The 12,506-nt window shown below is 38.9% G+C and overlaps 1 protein-coding gene across 3 annotated transcripts in view; it reads right to left on the bottom strand.

Annotated features, from left to right (window-relative positions):
* The window catches only part of LRP1 (LDL receptor related protein 1), a 439,797-nt gene that overhangs the window by 332,821 nt on the left and 94,470 nt on the right, over positions 1-12,506 (bottom strand). For 2 of the 3 annotated variants that reach the window (XM_060763011.2, XM_060763012.2), the window contains exon 3: positions 10,946-11,032. The exons of the other annotated variant lie outside the window; for it this stretch is intronic. In XM_060763011.2, the coding sequence (XP_060618994.2) occupies positions 10,946-11,032 (87 nt within the window). The remainder of the gene's footprint in view (positions 1-10,945; positions 11,033-12,506) is intronic. 3 annotated transcript variants of the gene reach the window in all.

Below are 12,506 nucleotides of genomic sequence, written 5' to 3'. Positions count from 1 at the left end.
CACCTTTTACACACAGTGGTTCTCAACCTGTGGGTCCCCAGGTGTTTTGGCCTACAACTCCCAGAAATCCCAGCCAGTTTACCCGTTGTTAGGATTTCTGGGAGTTGAGGACCAAAACATCTGGGGACCCACAGGTTGAGAAACACTGCTTTACAGGATAAAGAGCAGACGTGGGAAGGTACTGAGAGACAAGTGATAAACTAGAGACTGAGCCAAAGACTTCTGGAGAGTCCTGCAGAGGAAACAGAACAAAGAAAGAAAGAAAGAACCAAAAACATTTATAAAGATTTCATGAGAAATGATAGCAAAGATGAGCTAAATAAAGCCACATAATTCCTATGAAATAAAACCGAAAAGTACGTTATTTCGAAACTCTTTTCAAAAAATATCACCGCCCAATAAATAAACACACACAGACAATACAGAAGTATTCATCCGTTTGATTTTTTAATTTTTTTGTGTTACAAAGTGGAATTATATTACAATCTGGAAATAATCATCCCTTTTTAGCTAGTTAATACAATATTTTAAAGCACTTGGTATTTATTGATAGTTTCTCATCCAAGTATTAACAAGAGCTGACTCTGCTTAGCTTCTAAAATTGGATTGAACCCCAAGTGCTGTAGGCTATATTTCAGAGAAAGGGACTGGCAAAGTCACCTCTGAGTATTCCTTACCTAAGAAACCCTTTGAAATTCATGGGGCGGTCATAAATTGATAAGCGACTTGTAGACAAAGTCATATACACACATTGAAAAGCAGTTCTGTTGCAACCCGCTGCTTTCAGAAGTCATATCAATAGTTGAATCAAGTCCATCTGTGTATAATCCTTGCATGTTTCGTAATCTCATATTAAACACCATTGTTTCTGGAAGGTCCCAACATTTTTGAAGAGTAAATATCTCTAAGCAACTGCATCACAAATGCCAAGGAACTATCCAAGCTAGTGTGGGATAAAGTTGTGTAAAATCAGAACTGGGCTATTAAATATATATTGAACTATAAACATTCCCCTGAAGTACAGTTAAATCCATTATTTCAATAGCAACAAAAAGGTTCAGCCTAGAGAAGGCCATCCATCAAAACTCAGTGAGTGGGTAGAAAGATCTCTACTCAGCAAGCATCCAAAAGGTTCATGATAACTTGGAAAGAGCTGGGAAGATTTGCAGCCAAGATCCAGGGACAAAATGCTCCCACAAAACTGGGCTTTACAGAAGAGAATCAGAAAAAAAAATCCATATGGAGTTTATTAAATGGAAAGGAAAAAAAGGGCACAAGAAAAAGTTCTCTGGCCTGATGAAACCAAAATTAAACTTTTTGACGCTACAAAATACTATTTGTGAGGAAAGCCAACCATGCTCATTGCCTTGAAACCACCGCTAACATGGTGAAAGAGTTGCAGGATCATGCTGTCAATACACTTTTCATCAGTAAAGACTAGGAAAGTAGTCAGGATTGAGAAAGAAATAAACAAGGCCTGATACAAAGCAATTCTAGAAGACCTCTGTCAGTTTCCAAGGGAGCTGGAACTGAGAGTGCATCTACACTACAGAATCAATGCAGTTTGACACACTTTAATTGTTATGGCTCAATGCTATGGAATCCTAGAAGTTATCATTTGTGACTCACGTATTCTGAACAATGAAGATGTATGGTATCTTAAGTTCCTGTGTGTCTTGGAGTCTTCTTTCGAGCGCAGACTAAATCCATAGCAACACAGTCGATACAAAGACCCATTACATTTGGTGAGACACCTGTACTCTTCAGCAGAGAAGGCTACAAACCTTGTAAAACTACAACTGCCATGATACCAAAGTGCTGAGCCATTGCAATTAAAGTGGCATCAAACAGCATTATTTCTACAGCGTATACACACCCAGAGATTTATCTTGCAGCAGACATTGACACTCATAAATAGTAAAAATATTTCAGAATACAGATACAAAAAGCTTATCCAAAAAGCCTTGAAGTTCTAACTCCTGAGAAAGATGCTTCTACCAAGTATTGACTCAGGTGGTTAAATAATATTCAGCCAACACGTAACAGTTTTTACTTACTCAATTTTCCCCTAATAAACTATTTGATACCTTGATAGTGTACATCAAGTGGTAACAGTGCCATATCCAGTTCAATTCTAGTTTGAAACTTTCAAAATATAAATAAAGTAAAGGATGTGTGCACGGATATTTGTTCAAAGTAATGCATGAGGAATTTGCAAGAGAGATTTAGCTGTCACCTATTTTTACATACTCACACTCAATCAAATGTTTTCTTGAAGCGTGCATGTTGGAAAACTTATACGAGAAAAGCAAAAAATGAAAACCAACAAGCAAATGGGCAAGTACATTTTTAAAAAAGCACAGGGATGAAAAGGAACTCTTTTAAAAGATGTGATGATAGAGGCCTCTAATTGCTCAATCATGTTTTTGCAATTCTTGAAGTGCTTGTGCTTTCTACTTGAGAATCCTTAAAAGCAGCATTGCTCCAATCTGGTTTCTGGTTTCATGAAGGGCATGTCTGTTAGCTACTCTGTTTTAGATCCAGTTGCAAAAGCCACAGGTATTTGCTGTGCATAATTTATTTCAGTTTGGAGAAGGGAGGAGAGAGCAATGGGTCACTTACAAAATAAATATTTATCTTTTAAAAAAATGCATACCTTTTCCATCTCCACCCTCCCTTGCAACATGCAGATGACTCCCCAGCAAGCCGTCAAGTCATTCTAGTGCCTCTTAAGCCACACAAAGTCCATGCGGTGCCAAAAGTGCTGGCAATAAGAAATCACTCTGCTTCACAGGTATATAACGTTGAAAGCAGAAGCAAATCACTGCATACAGATACACAAATTAACCAATTCATGAAACAGAGCAAAATAAATTAGCAAAGAGGTGTGATAGGCAGGGGTGGGAGAGATAAAACACAATCTTGTAGGGTTTTTTATTTTTATTTTCAATCATGTGAGCTGAAAAGGAATGGGAGGTATCTCTTTAAATACGGAAAGGAGGACCTGTGGCTCTCCAGATACTGTTAGTCTCCAATTCCCATCAATCTCAGCTAGCATGGGATGACAAGAGTTTATTTCAAATATCTGGAGGGACAGATCTTTCCCAATCCAGATTTAACTATATATCTGGAAAGATCCTTCACTATTATTCTTCTGTAAATGTTTAGGTACCAAACAATGCCTTGTAGTGCTTAACTGGAAGCATAGTAGAAGGTCTGTGAAATCTGGCCCTCTTTCTCTTAACTTCTCTACAGGTTTAGCAGCACCAAGAGCAAGATGGTTTAAAGTAACTTTAAGATCTATTTTAGAGAAAGGAGGCAGATATATCAATCAGACAGACAGATGTTTCAGACTACAACTTCATAATCCAACCACTGGTCACACTACCTGGGTGAATGGGAACTATGCTCCAAATATCTCAAAAGAATAAGACGTTACATTAATCTGTAATATATAATTCTGACATACTTCTAAAAACGCAATATTCTCTGAGTCCAGCATTGGTAATGGTGAATTTGAGAAACCGCTGAAACATCTTATCAGCAGAGACGGTGGCCCTATCCAGAAGATAACTTCGTTTACAGATTAAACATGGACGTCACACTCCTAGATCATACCGTAATCCTTTGGAAGCTGATTAATTTCCTAAGAGGAAATTCTTGTACTTTTACTGAAATGCATGGAATGCAGCTGCTTTTGGCCTCAACGTGAACAAATTTAAAAGTGGAGAAGATACATTTGGGGAGTATTGAGCCATCAATAACTACTAGTCAAGGTATATTTACTCCAACATCAGGAGCAGTATGGTTCTGTGTGCCCTTATTGTGGGCTTCCTGGTGGCATGTAGTTGATCACTGTAGAAAACAAACTTATGGACTAAATACAGCTTTCTGTTAATCTTCGTAATTAGTGGAAGACTCTATCCAGCCTAGAACCCAACAATAAGAAAAGAAAGTTGTATGGCTCCTTTCACACATTTTCTGTGGGCGAGCAGATGGTGACCACTGGATGGCATATGTACTGTATCAGAAACTAGAGCTGATGTGGTCTATCCAATACCATTTTCTGAATCAGCACCCCAAATAACCAGATTGAATCTAAAGTTGACCAAAACTGATTTGTAACCCTTTTGGAATTAATGTTGGAGAGTGGTCCCTGGTCAAAGTGGTCCCTGTTCAAGTGGTCTCTGGTCAAAGGGATACCTGGTCAAGTAGTCCCTGGTAAAAAAAAAAAAAGGTTGAGAACCACTAATGTAGAGTCATATGATATAATGGTCACAAAGGACGGTATCCAATTAGCAGTGGGGTCAGGAACGACTGCATTTTATCATCTTATATGTTTAACTTGCTGAAGATAGGGTAACTTGGAAGTCTTTCATTCATAGTGTTGCCATAAGTCGAAGCCAGCTTGTGACAGTTAACAACAGGAGTTGTTGTGTTACTGTTTTGTTCTTTTTCGCGCAAAGAGATGTGGAGTGATAAATGGAATCTTCCATTGATCTCTACAAAGATTTGTTGTAATTTTCTGAATTTACACATTCATTATATTTACAAAAGGCATCTGTCACCCTAAGATGCTTTTCATACAGGAAACACTCTTTTGCTTTCTTTAGGTATTCTGGGGAAAAAGAGAATCTTAATCTTACGAATCCAGGCTGTATGGCCATGTTCCAGAAGCATTCTCTCCTGATGTTTCGTCCACATCTTTGGCAGGCATCCTCGGAGGTTTCATCTCACAACCTCTATGGATGCCTGCCATAGATGTGGACAAAACATCAGGAGAGAATGCTTCTGGAACATGGCATACAGCCTGGAAAACTCACAGCAACCCAGTGCTTCTGGACATGAAAGCCTTCGACAACACAAAGAGAATCTTACTTTGCTCCTCCTGAATAGTTTGAGGACTTAGTACCAGTCGTCTTCTCTTGAAAAAAAACATTGTTGGTTTTTAAACTCAATTCATATAATTAAGGACATATTTGATGGGCAAAAGGAAATGATGTTAATTGATCTATGTATCTACATCTGTTCAACACTGGGAGGCCAAATTTTACTCATTCTATTCCTCTTCTTTTTGCATTGGTAAAATCTTTCTGCATTGGTAAAAACATTTCTGCACTTCCTTTTTTATAGTGTAAAAGTGCTGAATAGTCAAAGTGGGTTCCTTAAAGCCACATCCTGAAACTCTGGTCAAATACCTCTGCTTAGTAATGACAGCCACACGTATTATAAATCAGAGACTAAGAAACAAGAATGAACTAGTATACATATGGGGAATGCCTTGACCTGCAGACATGGTGATACTGCAATTCCCATCAGCCTTAGCCCACTCAGACATTATTGAATGTTAATTATGGAAGTTGCAGTCCACTAACACGAAGTGGGAAGGGAACAGCTGCATAGTTGCACCGGTACTTAAAAAAAGAAATTAACTAGCAGTTCAATGTATTTCTTGGTGACCAGGAATGTGTCACATGTTCATAAAGGTCTGTTTCAGTTCTCCCAGCTAGTATCCAACTCAACTCGGGTGACCTTTGCTGATCTTCAAAGTCCAAAGGCCAATCAAAACAAGATTGTACATACAAACTCAGAACAAACACCAGTGAGAAACAAACAACCCAAAGCCAAGGTTTTTAAAAATACTCGGTTATGTGTGAGAGCTATAGAGAAAAACATTACAGATTTCATTACACTCTGTGAAACAAATTAAAAACATTATGATATCTTAATTAAAAAAAAAACAAGGGCATACAGCAATATTACAGGCTTGTCAAAATGCCATGTGGACTTACAAGTGACTTTTTAACAGCCTAATTTTCCCCACTGGTCTTGTTTGTATGCAAATATGGGGAATTCTGGCGTAAGCATGCTACTCTAGTTCTCCTACTTGGCTCCCCTTATAAGCAGGAGTGGCTGAACAAACCACAGGCCCTCCCGTTCATAGTTTATTTATAATTTATCATGTTGTATGAAACAGAAACTTTAGTTTGCTTGTCCTAAGTCAAGTCACCATCTTCATCCATAGCTTGTTCTTCACATGACTGTCATCTTCAGATGGACCTGCCAAAGTTCTTGGATGAAGAAATCACCGTTGTTTAGCCATTCACAACTGCAGCCAAACAGGAGGAATGGGGCATTGCACACCAGTGAACTGGACAGGCAGACTAAGCTAAGATTATGTCTGAACTGAGCCAAGGCATGTCTAAGCAAGTTACAATCACAAACAGCCAAGAATACTTCTGCAAGGGCAATGCCATTGTCATCACTTTGCCCCAACACAACTACATAGCCACAACCCCACATCCAGCTCATAAAAGAGTACTGGCCAAGAGAATAAAAGCCCAAGGTAAACAGAATTGTTATAAAGGAAAAGCAACTTTTGGATTCTCGGATTTCCAGGTTGCTCTCTGGAAATTATATTTTGATGAAGTAGCAGGATGTTTGACTGGGACATCACGCAGACATCACAGAATGCCATAATGGAAGTACACTGGCTGATAATATGCTTTCATCTCAATTGAAAATGATTGTGATAGTATTTAAAACTCTAAACAGTTTGGGGCTGAGGATTGCTTGCTATGACCCATCAGTGAAATCAATATACAGTGCTATGTGAAGATGTCAAATAAGGCCTTAGCAGCCAGGGCATACCAATAGTGCAATACCCACCCTTGGAGGCCCAATTCCATCTACACTGGTTTCATTTAGGTGCCAAGGAAAAATAGGACTATTGATTAAAACCTTTGGGTCTTCTTAGTTTACAGCTATACAAAGGATATTTAAACTTTTCAAACTTTTAAAATCTGTCTTAACCTGTTCAATATTTTTATGATGCATTTAAATTATTTGTCTTCTGAGATCTTTCAGTATCGGATGCACTAAAACATCATATCCATATGCATAAAGAAATAAAATTAAACAAAATGTACTATTTACCAGGAGACAATAGTGTGCACAAGGAAAAAAAGGTAGAGAAGGTGAGAGGAAATGCTTGAGACGAGATGGAAAAAAGGTAATCTCAAATGTAACTCGTCATAGCTAACCCCTACCCTTCTCTCATCTTTTCACATAAACAGATTCAACCGCCAATAAGCATCCTCAGGAAAAAGCGGGTAGTGTGCCATAACGGAAAAAATCTACAGAGGTAGGACAAAGGGTATCAGGACAGCACAGACAGTATCTCCAGCATCTCTTCTATACACAGTGGGTAGCAGCAGCAGTACATCAAAGAGAACTCAGGAACAAAAGGAAAATCCCTCTCAGGAAGAAAACCTCAAATGAACTCCTTTCAGGCACAGTGAAAATAGAGATTGTAGGCATGTACAAGGCAAGGCATTATATACACCATCACGTAAGAACATAAGAAGAACCAAGACCTATCTAGAACAGCATTTTATTCATACCATGCCCATGGGAAGTCCAAAGAAGAGCAATCCATTGGAAAGATAAAATGACTAGGAGTCACTGCTATCCTCTCTGAAACTTTGAAAATTCAATATATCTTCTCATACCAGATTCCAGCAGAATGCACTATGTGAAGAGGGCCTCTCTTTTATTTTGCCTATTCAATGTCAGGAGACAATCATAGGTCTCTAACCACCCTCTCTGCACCAAGGGATGGGCAAAATAAAGACCTTGGGGCAACAAGTTATCCCCAATAGCTGTTTATTCAACTCATTCAAGAGAGCCTGATTGTTATTTGTGGCACCAAAAATGTATTCTTCCATACAGTACAACTATATTTATACCAGAGTGAAGTTCTCTTGGGCTAAGCTTGGAAACAAACTTCAGGAGCTCACAAAAGTAACCTCTAAACAAGAGATGAGCTCCAAAAGTTCACATCAAGCTCAGATCAAAATTTCAACTGGAGAGAATTTGCCTCCAAAATCTATCCTTTAAACCTCCATCATTCTATAAGCTCTCTTTTTTCCTTACCAACAACTAACAGGTCAGAGCAGCAAGACTAGAGGAATATGTCAAGGAGGAAGAGAAGTGTTTCTCCTCCTTTGCTCACCACCACACTGTCCTCTGAGGACCACTTTGGGTCTTGACACACTGATAACAATCAGCATAATGACGTATAGGAGAAAAGTGGGAGATGTGATTCTTCTGATCACCATAATATGCAGGGCAACTATCTGCCTGTCAATGTACTATTGCCCAGTGTTGGGTGTCAAGATGAAGGAGAGCACAGGAAGAGAGAAACACACCTTGCTGTGTTCCTTATCTGTTGCTGGTCCTGGGAGAGCACTTAAAGGTAAAGAAAGGGGAAATGGAAAGAAGATACGTGCTTTCAGAACTCAGGGATGTTTGAAAGAAGGGTGGAATAAAGTGACAGAGATGGACAGATAATGTATCGGCAGTCCCCGAGTTACAGACATCCGACTTACAAATGACTCAAAGTTAAGAATAGGGATGAGAGGAAATCTACCCCTAGAAAGGGAAAATCACCCCTATAATAGTTATCATGGGGGAAAGGTGTCTCCACTGAAGCTTTCCCACCAATACTTGTTTTCACAACAACACAAAATTTGCCAAATGCAATTGTCACAGCACAGGGACAAAAAAGTGAGGTGAAAACTTCTGAACTGGGGCACAGGCAGCAAAACCAACATTATAGATGGGTTAACCCTTCCCTAAGCTATCCATAGAGTGGAATTACACATAACAATGTGCCTATTCCAACTTACATTCAAATTCAACCTAAAAACAAACGTTCATAACCCACGGACTGTCTGTATTCGCACCACATAATGTCAAGACTTGGCTTCCATGTTTATGGATTCATCCTATGGAATCCAGGAGTTGCAGTAGGGGAAGGAGTGTTTTGAATTCTCTATCAAGAACATGTGTATTATAGCACTCTCTGTGAGGGAATTATAACTCCTTCTTCTGAACTGCAAATAACAGGATGCCTCAAAGATGGAGCCTTCGCAGTTAAAGCAGAAATACCAATGTTTCCAAAGTCTCTGTAGAGATTGGAAAAAGTTACCTGGAAATTTTATTTTCCTTGCATTTTCTTTTCAAAAAAAAACTTGAGAAAATGTTGTACAGTTAAATGGGCTCAGAATCCAGGTACACAAATTCACTTTAAAATTTACTTTGAGTAATGTTCTGATTTTTTTACAAGATATATAAGTGGTATTTGTCTCCAGAGAGGCTTTATAAGATGTATAAAGGCAGTTCCAGTAAATGTTGGAAATGTTAGAAACATTGTTTGAATATTTTATCATATGTAATGGTCTTGCAAAAAAAAAGCCCAGAAATACTTATGGTGTTGGAAAAAATTGTTAAAGTTTTATTTGTTAAGAAAACTGGATTATTAACTAAAAAGAAAACATAGAAGACTACTACAATATATGGTTTACTGCAGCAAGAATAATTTATGTGCAGAGAGGGAAAGAACCTGTCATTCTGACACAAGAAGAATGACTGACGAAGATTTACAAACTAACTAAGATGGACAAACCGATGATGCTGACTGAGAAGAAATCCCTGTCCAACTTCATGATTGGGACTTATTGATTTATCATTTTTCTACAGCAAAGATGAAGACAGACTTCACCCACTGGATCTATGAATTGGGGGAGAATTATTAAAAGTAGAAGCGTGGGTATACAGTGTTATCTAAAGGGAGTAAGAAAGCAAGGCAATGAGTATAAGGTTTGTAGAATAGTCACAGCAGTTATGTGTCTATTATTTGTTTATTGGTGTGTTATATATTAGGGTGACTATCTCAGATATGTGTTGGTTGTAGAAGCTTTAATTTATATATTATGAAAAACTGTTCTTTTTCCTAATCTTTTCCTTTATTTATGAATTAAAATTAATTTCAAAAATAAAAATGAAAAAGATTTCAGAAAAAGTCTTGTTGAATCCAAGACAAGAACCAAAGATGTCACCCGTTTCTGATAGTTATGTCATGTCCCTTTTGGTCTATTTCCATACGAAGCCATTTAGGAATCTTCTGCCAATGTAAATACAGTCATCACTGTGCTGGCACGGCCGTGCCAGGAGATTTGAATTTCTTTTCTTGCACTGTTAGTTTGCATGAATCTATTCAAGCTATGCTTTTTTGCAATTGGGTAGCTTTGCCCAGGTTGCAATCATAGGGCCAACAACCTATCAGTCATCATTAGAGCCTTTAGATCTGCCCCTTTCCCCCAGGTTTTGGAGGGAAAAGGGGACTTTCAGTTCAGTTCAGTCTCACAGTTTGGAGCTCTACAGTCTGGCTTCTGGGCTTTTTCTCTACCCCACCTGTAAAACGTTTTGCTTCTTACAGCTCTGCCAGGGTCAAAGATATAGATCTACAGCCAGCCTTTGCTGGGGGAAAAGGAAAACCTCTACAGCTTTGCTGGGGAGTAAAGTTACAGTTCCACAGCCTTTGTGGAGAAACTAAAAGGACACCAGCTTGGCAGATCTGCAGCAACCACTGCCTGGTAAGGGACCACTCGGGCTATCCATAATGCAGCTTGGAGCTGGGAGTTGGGGCCTCACGCCAGCAGGGTTAAGAAAGATTGCCCAAGGAGGGGTCAGAAGGTTTCCCTAAAGAAGATAGGAACAGTTTATCAAGCAGTTGCCTGTCCCTTGTTGGCAGATTGAGAAAGCTACCAGTTTTCAAGATTATATGGCATTTTATTCATTTGTTTGAAGATTTAAGGCTTAATAAAGAACTTTGTTGGACTTATTTGAGCTTCTACAAAACTTTGTTTTGGAAAACCTATGGGACTCTTTAGCTGAGGCACCCCGGCATCCCGTTGGGCATACAGAAAGCACGTCCTATAAACAGACATTGTCATAGGCCCAGTGCGCGATAGCACAATCACCATTTTAAAATAAAGGCGATCATCAAACTGAAGGCCTAAGAGAACCAAGCAATACTTTGACATCACTGAGTTATGGGGCATCAACCTGGGAGGGAGAAGGGCAGTAGCAAGAATCTTACACAATATGTGTGAAGTAGAGCTCTCCAGGGCTTGATCCCCAATCTTTGGAAGTGGAGCAACATAGACATCAACCTCCTCAGCTAATGCTGTAGAAATAAAAAGGGGAGAGGGAAGATAAATTAAAAACCCAATTTGAGATTCTAGTTATCTCTGGGTGAAAAACAACAGGTCACAAAGGAGGACAATGTGAAATTGTTTTGTAATAGAATCTAGATGCCTATCTCTGAAAAAAGAACCAGGAAAACAAATGACAGATTTTGAAAAGCAGAAATCTATCATGATCAGATGTCAGTACATACCCTGTAGTCCAACACTGTAATGTATATTATTTTCCCTCTCACATTCATACATGTACAAACACACTTGCTCCAAGCTCCTACAATCATTTTTTTAAACAGAACGGCATATGTTCAAAGCTTTCAAGTTAAATAATTTGAGCATTTGTTTATTTGCATGTTTAATTTCTTCATGCCACCCCAATATCTAAGACACATAACAAAAACAGCTCAAAACAATAAAAATACAGCCAGGAGCTGCAATGGCACAATAGGTTAAGCTCTTGTGCTGGCTGAACTGCTGACCCGAAGGCCAGCTGTTCAAATCCAGGAGAAAGGGTGAGCTCCTATCTGTCAGCTCCAGCTTCCCATGCAGGGACATGAGAGAAACCTCCCACAGGATGGTAACACATCCGGGCTTCCCCTGGACAATGTCTCTGTAGAGGACCAATTCTCTCATATCAGAAGTGATTTGCAGTTTCTCAAGTCGCTTCTGACAAGAGGGGGAAAAAGCAATTAACCAAGGAAACAAATTGAAACCAGGTTAAAAGAAACAAGATGGAAGAAGTAGGGATGGGAATTGCAAGTAGAGAATGTCTATAGCTGAATGACCCTCAATGACTGAAGAGTCTCACAGACATTCTTAAATTCAGAAAGTAATATGAAAGGTATTTTGAATTTGTATGCTTATCTTCCGTGATCAATGTACATATAAACAATGGGCAGCCTACTTTCTTTCTTTGCATATAAAATGCCATCTTTTTAAACTACTTCTACTGTAACAAAAATACACTTCCTAAATGTTAGTTTGACTCAGAACATGTATTTACCAGCAGCATTTTCTTAAAACCACAAGAGGTTCTTAAAAATCCTGCTTTAAAATCACACTTTTGTTACCTTCTCCTTTTTTTAGGGCACAACAGAAAATACTGTAACGATTAAAGAGAAGGAATTTTTTTTATCCCCAGGCACTGTTTCAGTGTTTGTATATATGTGTGTGCGAACACACCTTTAAATCATTTGCTGACGGATAGAGACCTCCATACATTTAATAAAGCAATAAATAAATGAGGCAATGAATGCTGAAGAGATGGATTTGCCATTTCTGTCCGCTGAAATATAGTCTAGGACTATCCAAGTTTAACTCATTGTCCCCAGTGGCGCAATGGGTCAAACCCTTGTGCCAGCAGGACTGATTGACTGACAGGTTGGTGGTTTGAATTTGGGGAGCGGGGTATGCTCCCATCTGTTGAGCTCCAGCTCCCCAAGTGTTGTGGCTCAGCTG

The sequence above is a fragment of the Anolis sagrei genome, chromosome 2 (assembly GCF_037176765.1).
Source record: "Anolis sagrei isolate rAnoSag1 chromosome 2, rAnoSag1.mat, whole genome shotgun sequence".
Lineage (NCBI taxonomy): Eukaryota > Metazoa > Chordata > Lepidosauria > Squamata > Dactyloidae > Anolis > Anolis sagrei.
This window is presented reverse-complemented; position numbering and strand designations above follow the sequence as displayed.